The 14987-nt window shown below is 34.3% G+C and overlaps 1 protein-coding gene across 6 annotated transcripts in view; it reads left to right on the forward strand.

Annotated features, from left to right (window-relative positions):
• MTA3 (metastasis associated 1 family member 3) overlaps window positions 1-14987 on the forward strand; it is a 130210-nt gene that overhangs the window by 71153 nt on the left and 44070 nt on the right. For 5 of the 6 annotated variants that reach the window (XM_085543027.1, XM_085543026.1, XM_015857527.3 and 2 more), the window contains exons 10-14: window positions 4497-4571; window positions 8118-8176; window positions 10502-10626; window positions 11736-11887; window positions 12539-12761. In XM_085543027.1, the coding sequence (XP_085399153.1) occupies window positions 4497-4571; window positions 8118-8176; window positions 10502-10626; window positions 11736-11887; window positions 12539-12761 (634 nt within the window). Of the gene's footprint in view, window positions 1-4496; window positions 4572-8117; window positions 8177-10501; window positions 10627-11735; window positions 11888-12538; window positions 12862-14987 lie in introns of those variants that run through there. The other variant, XM_085543028.1, reaches the window with a different exon arrangement.

A 14987-nucleotide genomic window follows, 5' to 3' on the forward strand; every position in this document is an offset into this window, starting at 1 on the left:
TTGCACTAAATTGTTCAATTTGGGTTTTGTGAAAAGGGTTAAGATATAAGCCGAAAAAAATTGTAAAGGTTGAATTTAAGATTGAAGCTGAATGAAACATTTTCATGGCAATTTCAGTCTGAGAATTCATAGTTTATTTTTTCTTTGTAGATGTTACTAATCACTTTTGGAAAGGAAAAGTAGTACAATATAGTACAATGTAGAAGTCTTTTTAAGTTGGCTTGTGGGTCACCAGGAGGAGGCTAGGCACTAAGCTGTGCTGGAATGAAAGAGAATTGATTAAAAGCGGGAAGGGAAGTCCATTGTTTTTCTGAAGAGCTGACATTTTAACAGGTGTATTCTATGTGTGTGCTTAATTACCTGATTTCTAAGGGAGAAAATTCACTGTGTTCATCACATGAAGTTGAAAATTTCATTGTGGAGAAAAGGGCTCTCTTAAATTTGAGATAATATGAGTGGAAAGGACTATTATAGAATTCTGGAACCTAAATCAATGTGAACTACATTTGTTTGTTAATTATCAATTAGAAAAATGGGTCCTAAGCTGTAATTGAAGAGTGGCTGAGTAGCTATGGCTTCTAACTGAATGTCTCCTAATGCATAATATTTGGCTAAGACACTACGTATTTTATTTGCTATTTACAAGTTGTGTCCTAATGCAACTTGTGAGCAAGGAATCTAAGCCTTTTCTCTGTTATGTATGGAAAAGAAACTTTTTTGTAATTTTAATGTGTTATTACATGTAGTTAAATTCTGTTGTCGTACATATGTTTAATTGATACAGTGCAAGAATATGTTGCAGAAATAGCTTGGTTGTTTGTTTGTCTTAGTGTTCAAATATAGCTACTTTAGTGAGTTTTGAATCTATTTAAAATAGCTTAGGATCTACCTGAGTTTTATCTCAGGTAGATATTTCCTGATTCCCTCCCTCTTTCATCAATTATTAGCTCTGTAAGCACGGATGCTTTGTTTTCCCTTGCTTTTCTTCTAAAATGGAAGAAATCTAAAGATAGGCTATAGAGGGCATATTAATGATTAGTCAGAGTAGAGCAGAAATTGATATGGAATAATAATCAACTACAGTCCCTTAGTTAAAACAGGAATGTTAACTATCCTTAGTCACTTTTCTTTTAATCTTTGGAGAAATGACTTGCCATTTTTAAAGCACCATTAGAAGATCTATTTTACATATCACTTCATACAGCGTTGGTAACAGTGCACACAATCTTGAGATAAAATTTATGTAATTTGGAAGCACTCCACTGCATTAATTGTGTAACTTTGTGAGATACTTTAATTTCTCCAAAGTGAAAGTTATGTATTTTCACTTGCTTTGTAATATTCTAAAGTTGGAGAGTGTTAAAAAACAAGCCTTTATTTTCAAGTAATCATCCAAAATAGATCTTTAAGATTTAGTTTATGGATAATATGAAAAGACTCTTCCAGATGAGATAGCTTTACTTTTCTAGTGCTCAGCAGTTAATTATTCATTAGAATACATTTATCAATTATCAGTTATCGTACCTTGTAAGTTAGTCTTATGTATGTGGAGAAAGCCTGGATGAAGAAGTTAACACACTGCTAGTCTATATGCTAACTTCTTTCATCACCTCACCTATTTTGTATCTAATCTTATACTGTCAGAGAACTTGGATCCTAAGCATCTTAGTCAGCACCGTAGTGCCACTGTGCAGGCAAGACTGTCCAGGGGTTGGTAGTAAAACAGTGAAGAGGGTTATGCCATACCCCTTTGAGTCATTATATGCCAGAGGAGTTGTCTTCTGAATCAGACTGGGTTTACAAGGCAAGATGCAATTTCAAGTCTTACATTATAGTTCTCTAAAGGGCAGGCTCATTTACTTTCCAGCAATTAGTAAGAATCAGCACTGTTTGACATTAAAGTTGCAGCTCAAACTTTGTGCTGTAAACATTAAATATTAGCAAGCAAAGCAATTATTATAAATTAAATGGTATAAAGGAGTTTACCTTTTTTAATAGATGGGAGCAATTCATTTGTTATCAAATTACAGTCTAGTCTTTGAATAATCATTTTCTTCTGCTGTTGACTCATCAACTGTTAAAGGAGCTCATTTGTTGAGGTTCCGCTGACTTTAAGGAGCAGTGTGAATCCTAATCAACCTAAAATTTTTAACTTAATTACTTAATTTACTTGAATTACTTCCCATCCTATGGTCATAAAATGGGAAGAGAGTGAATATTTTGTGTTTTCCTAAACAGCATGTTAATTCTTAGTTTTTCATGACTGTAATTTTTCACAAATGTGTGACATTCATGTCTCAAAAAGCACAGGAAATGCCTTGAGAATCACACTCAAACTATTTATATAAAATAGGAGTGAGATTCCAGTATCAGAAAATCATGGAAATATGCTTTAAAGTTAACATGTTCATATTAAAATAACTTAGTCTTATGTTTTCCATGCTGGTCTGATCTGAGTGGTCCATTTTTGGCCCCACAGAAAACTCAGGAATCTCCTCCTGGTTTTGTAATGCTAACAACTTATTGTTAGTTTTGTCCTGCAAAAATGTCAGTAATGTGGTCATTTGTATGTATTTCAATTAATTTCTTATTATAATTTCATAGTGGCAGAACATTATTCTGTATCTGCTTATGGTTTCTCTGGTAGTTAAGAGCAACCTAAGGAAAATCCTTGTGCCTCTACAGTGTGTTATCATTTTGGTGTGCAAGTAAACAGAATAAAGGCAATTCATACTCAGTGTGTCAAACAGGTTTTCTGGGATGTGTGACTCAGTATAAAAAAGGATTATGGTTATCCAGTTCAACCACCTTCATTATCTTTCATTAATTGCAGTTGCCTATTGAGTGAACAAACATACTCATGCCACAGTCATAGTTGTAGCAAATGGAAGTTTAGAGAAATGGTAAACACTTTCTGTGGCATGAATGTATTACTAGGATAAACGTTGAGGGAAAAAAATTGATATTGAGAAGTTAAAATGGACTAGTTGACCACAACAGATAGTTGGGGTTTCACCTAGATGTCATGAAGTGTGTGGACATGCTGAGAAGCAACTCATCTGTCAACTTAAACTGAAGGTGTTTACCACTCACCAGCCTTTTCTTGGGCAGATTTTTCTTAAGGCATCATTTACCTGAGAAAGTAAATGAACTTCAGTAAACTGAATTGTTTTACTGTTCCTTCGCAGCATCAGTGTATGTATTTGCTTCACTGCTACTTGTTAGTTAAATGCAAATAGATAACCTTGCTGTCATTTGGGCCAGAGATTTATACACTGTGGTATACTGTCTAAAAAAGAAAACACAACTAAGTCTGAGCCCAAATCCTCCTGAAAGTCAAAATGCGAGCTAAATTCAGTTTGTCTGAGTGCTTGCAAGCAAGCAGAGTGGAAAAACTGGCTGTTAGCTCCTGTATGCTGGCAGCGGCAGTTTGCTATAGTGTTTCTTCTGCTGCTTTCAGGAACACATTAAAGGTACAGGAAGGTATTGTTTTTCCTTAGGACGTGGTGAAAGCCCCCAGAGTCGAATAAGATTGCAAAGATAAGTTTTCACAGCAGGATTATTATTAGGATTCATGTGTGCCTCCATAAAATACTGCACACGAAATACTAATGTACTTCCAGGTTATAAGTAAAAATTGCATTAAATCGGTATGGGTCTTAGTAATTTAAGTAATAGGGAATTGATGGAATTGAAGTAGTATTTCTGTGAAGTAGATAATTCAGTATTAATTAGGAATAGCTGCTCTGTGCTTAATTTTTTCTCACAAACCTAATTTACAAATCTGAGATTTCAGGCTCATATATTTTCACTTTACTGATAAATTTGTGCACCCAAAATTGTTAAGAAGGTCATAATAATAATATTCAACTACTCTGATCTTGCTCGGAAATTTTTGCAAAGTACTCTGTGTCAGTTTTGCTCTTATTACAATGTGTCACTTACATCCTTTTGTTTGGTGCTTAATGGTTGAGTACGTAGATGTTGAAGCAGAACCAGCAGTATTGTAAGAGCACCTGAGCTGTTATGGCATTTGAAAAATGTGTGAATTAAGTACTACAGCAGGTGTATTTATTTTCTTATTTAGAGTAAAACTATTATGAGACTTCAACACAGTTATGTCAAGGTGATTTATTTTAGTCTTTGTATCATTCTTAAACTGATGCACTTCATAACAGAAATTTAATTCTGTGTTTCCAGATGCACCTGCTTTTGTTTTGATCATTTAGTTTAACTGTCTGGCTTAGGCACCCAAAGCCATATGTCATTTATTTAGTTTAATATCGATGCAATTCTGCATCTTTGTTTATTTTTAAGAAACATTGTTAGTATTAGTAGTACATGCATTTATATGCATATGAATTTTTAAGGTAGGTATTTAATGCATATCCATTTTAAAATTTCTACATAAGCTATACATGATTTTAACATGTGTTGAATAAAATGTGAACACTGCAATTTCTTGGAACTATTTCAGTTTGTAACATGTTTTTCAGCTCCCTTGGAAGTCACTGACTAGTATCATTGAATATTACTACATGTGGAAAACTACTGACAGATATGTGCAGCAGGTAATTTAATGGTTATTTCAGCATGAATAATTCTGACACATTCTTTAAAAAAACTAATCTCAGCTTGCTAAAGAATAAAAAATCATTTGTGTTCTTAAAAAGACACGTGGCAGGAGGCGTATGGTAATATTTTAGGATGCAGAATACTGGTTTTGTGCTGTTCACAGGATATATTGCCAAATCTTAGAATGCCTACTGTACACTGCGTAGCTGTGAAGAGCTTTTTAAGCCATTTGGATTGTATGCTCACTTGTAGCAGCATGATTTCTGCATCTTGCTATGGTGTGGAGGAAAGAAATGGGTTAAGGTGCAAATGCTTTAGGCTACAGAACTGTGTAAGGAATCAAAGGATAAGGAAACATGGATTGTATTAAATGTGGCTCTTAATGTTTTGAACATTTTGTTGATACTTCATGCTAAAATATTACTTTGGCATGACCGAGATAGAAAAACGAAGTTGGGAACATTCTGCACGCAATGACTATGTTCATCCTTATGAATGAATGTCAGAGTCCTCCTGGAAGAGAAGAACGATAATGTAATTTTGGATACCTATGTTGGGATATTTGAAACAGATATAGGCAAAACTTAAGTGTTAGGACTCTTCATATACTGCACTACTTACCTATTTACTCCTTAATTTAGATACTCAAAGTATTTTAAAATTACATTGTAATTCACAATTTAACATTTTAGTTTGTAGCTCATTCACTTGATGTATAATTGGTAGAAACATGAAGTACAGAATGTTGAAAATAAATTTTATGCTCTAATGAATGATGCCAGCTGTATTGTTAAATGGGTGTCTGGAGCTGTTCCAGATTTTTTTGTTGCCGTATGTTAGAGAATGATTACTGCTGCTTGTTCTGTGGTTTTTATTGTTTTCCTTTTGTGTGCTTATGTGTTTTGGGTTGGATTTTTGTTTGGTTATTTCAGGAATTAAAATTAAGGGAAAAAGTGTTTGATTGTTTCTGATGTGGTTTTTTTGTTTGGTTGGTTTTTTTTTTTTTAGCCATATAATTGAATTTTGAATTATCTCTAGGATCTTTTAGTTCTATTGGTAGTTTAAAAAAAATCTGTATTCAAGCTTTTTTTTTTTTTAATTTATTCCTATTTACTTTTTGCACTATTCAAATTTATCTTAAAAAAGGCTTTGCCAGCAGAGTTTTTCTTTTCTGTTTGTCAACTCCTGAAGAATAGTTGTTGGAGGATCTTGAAGAATCAGATTAAAAAGTTCTTATTGAGACTGTAAGGCTTGGATTAAGGATAAATTGAACTGAAAACTTAGTTTTGCTGGCATTCTTAGCTTGCTCAGAGCTGATATGTTTCCTGTGAAATTTTTCTGAAATATTTTCTCTGGTTTAGTTGGCAAAAGACACTTGAGACTTCTTTTCTAAATTGCTGTAGGGCTTCATTATTATTCTGCTGCTACAACAGTTGAGATATGATGCATTGAGCTTGCATAGTAAAGGTGTAATGTCCTAACTCACAACATGGCATGACACCTCAGGATTTATTGTTTTTGACTTTGTTTTTCAAAGTCATGCATGATTATCTATAGCAAAAACAGTGTTGCTGAAGACAATAAAGGATTCAGTTTAGTAAACAAAGAAAAAAAGGATTTGTTAAAATTGTATTACTTAGAACCACCATTCTAGTATTAAAAGTATGCTAAAATGTAGTTATGCTGTTCTTCTTTCTTCTTGCTCATGTAAAAAACTGATTTACTCATGTAGACCATAGCATATGTATGTATTTGTATTTTTGCTTTGGGCCTATGGAAGGTTGATTGGTACTGGTGAAAGACTGTAACTGCACCAGATGTGTCACTAGAAGTCCCTTCTGTAGCTCCAAACACAAGGTGATGGCATGTGAAGGGAGAAAAAGTTGTTGAAAGAAACCTATCTTGGAAGAAATTGAAGACTACTTTAATGTTGAATATGAATTAATTCATGATGGCATGGACTGCTTAGAAGTCTCAGTATAGTCACAGATTGCTCCCCAAAGATGCAAAATTTACAAAAGAGAGTTAGGGGTCATGGATGGCAACTTTGTGAAATTGAAGAGAGGTGGTTTATATGTGGATGCTTAGTTAGGCTTCTCAGACAGAAAAAAGCTGATAAAACCTCTAACTTGCCTCATGATTCATGTAAAAGATACTCAGAGCAGAGTCTTTTGATGATATTTTTCTCAAGGTGAGAAGTATATTTCTGGATTATAAACCTCGTAAAGATTGGATATTAAAAAAAATAGAGTTCAGCAAAGGAGAGAAGTGACTGTTGTAGGAGAAATGGGCTGAAATGGACACCTGCAAAAGAAAGGGAAAATCTTGGGAGGCAGGAAAATAGTGTTGATGTATTGCAGAATATCTGTCTTTTCCCCCTCTGTAATAAAATTGACCTTCTCAAAGCCATTTTTATTTTTTTGAGTGAACAAGCATAGTATCCTGAATACAGGAAGAACAGGAAAGTAATATTTTTTCTTGATATTTTATTTAGAGTCAAATACTTCAGATATCCAGTGACAGCTGAACTCTATATGTCTCATTCTGTTGCTGAGAAAACTGTTCTTTGTGTCATCCTCAACTTTCCCACTGTTCTCAGGCACTTGTAGAATGGTTACTACCATTGACGTGGTGGAGGTTACAGATGCAAATAATGACAAAACAGTGAAATCAAGGGATTCCAGATTTTACTGTAGAGACAGTGACGTGTAAAGCATGATTTTCAAACACACTGAAGTGTCTTCTGTTAACTTTCAAGGATTTTGTGCCATTGTTGTGAGGTTGAAACATTTGAGAGAAAATTGTCTTCAGTATAAATACTTTCATAAGTGTCCTGGCAATATGTCATGGATAACCTTCAAGTGTAGAAGGTCATTCATGCCAAGTAGTACTAACTTAAATAAACCACTTGGAGTTAAGGTAATAATAGTGCCTTCAATGCAACATGCATTTGAGTTTCTTGAAAGGAAGTCATACCTTAGAAAAATCACAGATTATCTCTATAGCAGTGTAGCTTTACTGCTACTGCTGTGTTCTTGACAGAATTTTAATGACACTTAATAAATGCCGATGCTTGGTGGACTTTCCTGTTCCACTTCCTTGTACTATTTATAAAATATCAGTTCAAGCTGATAGAGCACACAAGAAGTATTGAGTTACTTGACTTGACTCATCATGTGCAGTTTCACTCACTTGTTTTCCATCTATTTTGTGATAAGGATTAGCTACAGTGTCATACTTTTTTTTCCCCAAAATGTAATTTATATACATATTCATTGTTGTTTCTACAGATTTGTTGTCATGTGCTGAGGATTTTGAGTTTTACCAGGAAGGACAGCGTGCTGTAATTCCAAACCAATAATAAAAATAGACAGCTCTATTTTTTAATGACTTCTGTCTTCCACATTTCTACACTTTTTTAAGAGTCTTTTGTAGAACTGTGGAATAAAACACAAAGAATTTAAGATTGGATTGTGTGCAGTTTTATGACTTTGTGTACTTGAAGATAATAAAGTATTTTAATGTGTTAATTTTTCATCTAGAAACGTCTGAAAGCAGCTGAAGCGGAAAGTAAATTGAAACAAGTATACATCCCCACCTAGTGAGTATAACAATAAACTTCTTTTTTTAATAACTTATAGGTGAAACTGTAATGTGTATCAACACACGTGATATTCCCTTCATCATTGTCCTGATACTTTTATTATTTATATACAAGCAGTATATATACATGTAGACATATAATCAGAAAATGTTATAAATTCTTTGTCTTTATTTCAACTCATTGACTTTGACCACTAAACTTTCTGTTCTGGAAAGTCAAGCACTTCTGTAAAAGCTGATAAAGTGCTACACAAACTGCTCACATGCAAGAAGGGTCTTGTCATTTAAAAGCGTCTTTTCTGGAGCAGTTGCTTCAGAATCTCTGTAGCTCTACATTTAATATTTATATTTAAATATACCATTTATATTTACATTTAATATTAATATTTGTGTAAATGCAGAATTTCGAAATAGAGGCTGTTAATGTAGTTACATAAAATCAGATACTCACTTTGGTTACAGTTTTATCTTCTTGATATCATCTGTTCTTGAGTTAGAGACAAGATGTTCTGGCTATAAATTAAAGGTAGCACTCAGCCCAAAATCTTTTGCCTTTGATCAGTTCTTATTAATGAATGCTGTTTTCCTCTGAGAGATTTGTATTTTACTTCTTTAGATTTAAACTTGGTTCTATATTTGCTTTTGTTAATGTGTGGCTTATAGAACCAAGATATAATCTCTATTTCATATTTATAATTTCCTAAAGATTATGATAAGAGAAGGGATTACAGATGAGATTCTTTTAAAGGTTTTTGTGGATAATGGAGTTTATGTGTGAATTTATCCATTAATACCAGTGCTTATGTAAGAGAAGACTACAATACCAGATGAAATACTTTGAAAATCCATTGTTGCCTTTTTGAGTACATGTATGAACTGGACACAATAGGTCTTAATTTGCATATTTCATACAGACTTTTTTCTTTTAAATGGTTTTAATAGAAACAGCAGACTGTTAAATTCAGTCTTTGAATTTCATTTGTGAAAAGCATCCTGAGTTTTACAGCTCAGGTCTCTGATAAATGGCATCTTTGGAAAAAATTAACACAGATTATTTTTGCAGTATGGATATTTCTTGACATCATAGGCTAGAGGATTATGCTGAAAAGTTTTGTATGAGTGCGCCCTAACTCTCTCAGGGAAGTAGCTGATTTAGGAAAGTTGTTATGGATAGCTGTATAGCTTGACATAATCTGTTGTAGAAACACAGATGCTTGCCTTCATTTTGTTCTACTGCTATCTTTCAGTTCTATGTCAAGACAGAATCCATAGTCACTTTGGTAACTGCATTCTGAGGCACGTATAAGCAGACATAGTCTCATAATGCTCTATTTCAAGACATATTTATTGTATTTGAAATCTGAGTGACACTGGTTCTTAGAGTTGAGTACCTTTTTGATCTTGTCATAAGATACTTCCTGTAAAAGCAAGATCCTGTCCTCAATAACCAGAGTCCCTTTCAATTCATGGTTGCTCTGGAAGGTGGTGACTAAGCAAGAGATAGTAAAGTAAAAAGAGACTTAAACTACCTCTTGATCCCTTCCTTGTATCTTTATCTCAGTGTACTTCTCTAGAATACCTTGGGAAGATACTTGATAAAGAGTATTGGGAAATTGGAAAGAGTCTCCTACTGGATATAATGAACAAAGGAGGAGGTGGGAGTGCACCATAGAGGAGTGGTAAAGAATAAAGGATAGCTGTGCAGGCTTTTTTGTTTTAGTTAATTTAGCTGATCTTGTATGTATTTTAAACTACCTAGCATAGTGAATAATCATCTTAGGAATTAATGAATACAGTCTTGCATTGAATTATCAGTATAGTTTGTCAAAGGACAAATAATACTAACAAAGTTGGATCTTTAGAAGTACTGTACTGTGAGTTAATTCAGAGTGAATAAAGTTCAACTTCACTGAAGCATTAGGAAGTAAAATAATCATCACTGTAAAATATCACAGACACACACACAAGTGTTATGTATTTCACAGAAAGGCAAACCTCATCTTCTGAAGCCTTTCAAGGGAGTACTGTGCTGTGTCAGACTTCTTTCAGTGCTTGATATTGAGGCTTTGTCTTTAGTAGCTTGCTAAACAAGCTTGACCATTATACGAAGATCTGTAAATGTGCACTGTGTGGTACTGAAGCAGCTCTTTATGAAACAACTGTGTACTGTAAATACTGGAGAAACATAAAGATTAGTCCTCTGCTAATTTGTACAGATGCTGTCACCAAACAGAATTCTGGAATTAAATTGTTTTCATTTTTATAAGAGGGTTAGAAAATAATTTCTGAAAAATGACTTATTTTATTTTATTTTATTTTGAAGCAATAAACCAAATCCCAATCAAATATCCAACAACACTGGGAAACCTGCTACAGTCAATGGAGCAATGGGAGCCTCTTACCAGGCGCCAGCCTCAGTAATAGGGAGGGCTTGTGAAAGCTGCTATAGTAAGTAAAATTTTGTTTAATTTTGGAATTATTTAGGAGTTTGACTAATCTTAATACACATTAAACAACATCTACATACTTTTTTTGGCATACTATAAGAAATAATTTTTGATCAACTGTGTGGCAGAAATAACTTCAGATTAGATCTGCCTTCAATAAATTGATTAAATGTTAATACTCTTAACATTAATCAACAATAATCCACTTATTCATTTTCTTCATCAGCAATTTAGTAAGTATGGAACAATCAAGTATTGAATGATGAAATTCTGTTACCTTCGGGCTTCTAAATCTTTACTTTTGTTTGTCCTTTAAATTTGTTTTTAAGGGTTTTGTTGCAGATTTTTGTTTATTTGTTTCATTTTTGTTTTTAATTTGCTGTTGTCAGTGTTGGGTATGAAATGATCGAGTAATTTTATTTTTTTTTTAATTTTTATTTATTTATTTTTTAATTCTCTAGCATTTAGTGAATTTGTGATTGGCCCTTCTTGAAATAACAGTTTCTGATATAGTTAGTTACATACATCTGTTGTTTTTCAAGTTATATTTTTAAGGAGTAATTTTCTGATAAGTTCGATTACAAAAATAAAAGACTAAATTAACGTTTCTAAATGAGACTCAACATGTATGGGGTAAAGATAGGCATGCATCTTCAAAGCTAGCAGATGTGCTTACCCTTTTCTTAAAAGGATCCTGACTTGTAAGTTCTGATTTTGTGCAACTTGGAGGTCACAGAGTGGAAACAGAGATCTTAAACATTTTCTTTATGTAACAAGTGTCCTAATTAGCCATGTTAAGTTGAGAAGTCACAGAGAGTGAGAGTGGAGGGGTTTATTTTCTTTTTTTCCTGATTGGTTTTCTTCTGTCTTTTAAGAACCCTGGAAGAAAAGCTTATAGGGAGTCCTAAGTTGGAAAGTAAATGCAGAAATACTTCACTGTTCTCACTTTGGAGTTGACTTTGAGGTGCTTTTAGATAAGTTTCTATTTTCTTCATTTCAAATGAATTAAATATTTTTCTTGATACTGCTTTTGAGGAATGCATTACAGCATTTGAATATACTGTTCTGAATGTAGCATGCAATTTATTTGTGGTGTTCTCTCATCCTTAGCTTCACAGTCTCACCAGTGGTACTCTTGGGGTCCTCCTAATATGCAGTGTAGATTGTGTGCATCTTGTTGGATTTACTGGAAGAAATATGGTGGCCTGAAAATGCCCACGCAGACAGATGAAGATAAACTCTCTTCCAGCCAACCTGCAGAGGTAGGATTGTGTAGATAAGCCTTCCTGAAGTGAAGTTTGATGTCTTCACAACACTATTGTGGTTTGAATAATTAATGGCATGCATTTTATATATGTGTTGAACCGTGATGTTACAAAACTTATGTTATTAATCGTTTTCCTGTCTTTTGTACAACTAAACATTGTGCTAGTCCTGACTTTTCTTTATTTGACCAATAGAAATGTGGACAAATGTCCACTTGCATTTTTGTTAGATAAATGTCATCTTGTCAAGCAATTGGTATATTAACTATAAAACATCTAGAATGGAATAATGTATGTCAATTACAGCAGCACTCTTCAGTATGTTGCATGGCTTCATATACGTAGTCCCAGTTTATTGAATAGCACTTATACATATTAGTTTTTAACCTTGTGAATTTATTCAACTTTTGGATTATTATTATTGTTATTTAATTGATTATGAGGAAAATATCTTTTGTTCATTTTCTTCATTTGTTTGGTGGAAGCTGGCTGCTTGTTCTTTCAACTTGACGTGACAGGATCAAATAACACCAGATAATTCTTATGTTAAACATAATTATTTTTGGTACGGCCTGTCACTAGTAGGAAAGATTCCGATTGTGCAATTCAAGTATGTGTTATTATTATGTTTTTGTTTTATTTCTGTAGGAAACCCATGTTAGAACTCATATGTCCCGGCAGGCCACACAAGGAACTCCAGTTCGTAACACTGGAAGTCCAAAGTCAGCTGTGAAAACACGCCAAGCTTTCTTTCTTCACACAACATGCTGGACAAAACTTGCCCGTCAGGTCTGCAAAAATACCCTTCGGCTGCGGCAGGCAGCAAGACGTCCCTTTGTTCCTATTAACTGTGCTGCCATTAAGGCAGAATGTAAGATGTTTTTTTAATTCTTAGTTCTGTGTGCTGTGCTTCCCACCCATTTTTGTCTTTTAATTTTATTTTCTTTTTCAATAAACATCTCTTGTCTATATGCTTTTGCTTTTCATTTTTTTTCATTTGTCTAGCACATCACCAACACATTCATCAAATCTGACTGCCTTGCACAATTTTCAGACTATTTCAAAAATAGAATGTTTTGGAAGGTGCTGGAAGGGTCGGGGATGAGGTGGGGGGGCTGGGGGGGGAGGTGGTGGAGCATTTCAAGCGAATTAACAGGGACATAGCCATTACCTCATTCACTCGCAAAAAATGTTGTTTAAAAAAAATTCTGTTGTGGATCAATGTTGTGACAGAAGTCATGCTTCCAACTAGGTGATGTGAAAGAATTCTGCATTTATATTGTTGTTTATTCTTTTACTAAGAAGAAAGTGTAGAACTGTATGTATTCTAGTTTTTCTCAGTGGAACTGGCCAAGGAAGAAGTAGTATTGCTGTGGATGTGTAAGAAGTTAGATGTGGTGTGTAATGCAACACTTTGTCACTTGACCAAGTGGAAAATGTTAGCCAAGTTTATCATTCCATCATAGTTGCTTTTACTTTTGTCTCTTTTAGTTTTAAATTTTAGTTTTAAATAAAAGACAGTGTCATGCCTTTTTTTTTTTTTCTTTTTTCTTTTTTTTTTTTTTTTTGTAGTCAAATCAAAGAAACGATTAATTGAGTGTTAGTATGACAAATAGTTTTGGATGTTGTTAATAACATCAGGATGTCACTTTATGTTCATGTGTTTTGGTTCTGTTCCGAAGTCCAATGAGAAGTCACTCACTATTTCAGCATGTTTTGTGTCTCTACTAAGAGTGTAGTTTTACTGCTCACTCTGCTTGGTTCTATTTCAGTCTTCATCAGTACAGTTCTCCAATTAGGCTCTTGATGTTACAAAATAATCTGTGCTGGCATGCTACCAACAGTAGTACAATTGAAGAGACCTTATATTCTAATAAGATTGATTTTATAACCATGTTCACTAGATTAGTGCTAAATGTTTTCCCAGGATACTAATGATATCAGTGTTAATTATAAGAAATAATAAGAGGCTTAAAATCTGGTTTTGAGTATTTTTCCCTAATGTACTTTAACACCAACTGTTTCTCACATGCAAACTCTTTACCTGCTTCTGCCAGCTTCCAGAACTCTGTTCATTGTCCTCATTTGTTTACTTGTCCTACTGTACAGCTTTGAAAGAAGAAAGAAAACGGCCAAGTCAAGAACAACTTTCATGTTTAAGGAAACTGGATGCCCATTGTGCCAATAAAATGGGTTGTACTTTCATGGGACAATTGTCTCCAAGGCTAAAATGTGCTTAAATCTTTAACCCTTAATACTAAATATCTATTATTTTCTGAGAGGAAACTGGTACTTTTTAACTTACCTTTTAACTTAATTGGCACTGATTTCTACTAAATCATGGAGGGAAATTATTTTTAGAATTAGGTTCGTAGAATAGAACCATAGAATTGCTCATGTTGGAAAAGACCTCAAAGATCATAGAGTCCAACCATGACCCAATCATACTTCCCTATCTAACAACCCTCACACATCCAGAGATGATGACTCAACCACCTCCCTGGGGAGCCTATTCCAGTGCTGAAAAATCCTTTCTGTTAAGAAGTTTTTCCCAATATCCAACCTCAGCTTCCCCTGGTGCAACTTGAGGCCATTTTCCCCTCATCCTGTCACCAGTGAGACGAGACCAACCCCCATCTATCTGTAAGCACCTTTCAGATATTGGAAGAGAGCAATAAAGTCTCCCCTCAACATCCTTTTCCCAAGAATAAACAGTCCCTGATCCCTCAGTCTCTCCTCATAGGGCATATTCTCCAAGCCCTTCACAAGCCTTGTTGCCCTTCTTTGGACCTGCTCCAGCAGGTCCTTTCTGTACTGAGGCGCTCAAAACTGAGCACAGTAGTCGAGGTGAGGTCTCACCAGTGCTGAGTCCATGGGGAAGCTTGTTCACTTGAACTTGAATCTTTTATCTATAACCCTATTTCTTCTTTCTGCAGAGGAAATTTCTGTTCAAGAAGTTGAAGGGGGGAGATTTCATCCAAGCATTAATCATCATAGTAGAACAAATGTTATAGTCACTTCTCAGCTTTTAAAACAAAGGAGGTAAAAAGCTGAGCTTTTCAGCATGGAAGTCATTCTTGTATCAGACTAACAATGT

The sequence above is a fragment of the Coturnix japonica genome, chromosome 3 (genome assembly GCF_054131305.1).
Source record: "Coturnix japonica strain WE chromosome 3, WE-NBRP24, whole genome shotgun sequence".
Taxonomy (NCBI): domain Eukaryota; kingdom Metazoa; phylum Chordata; class Aves; order Galliformes; family Phasianidae; genus Coturnix; species Coturnix japonica.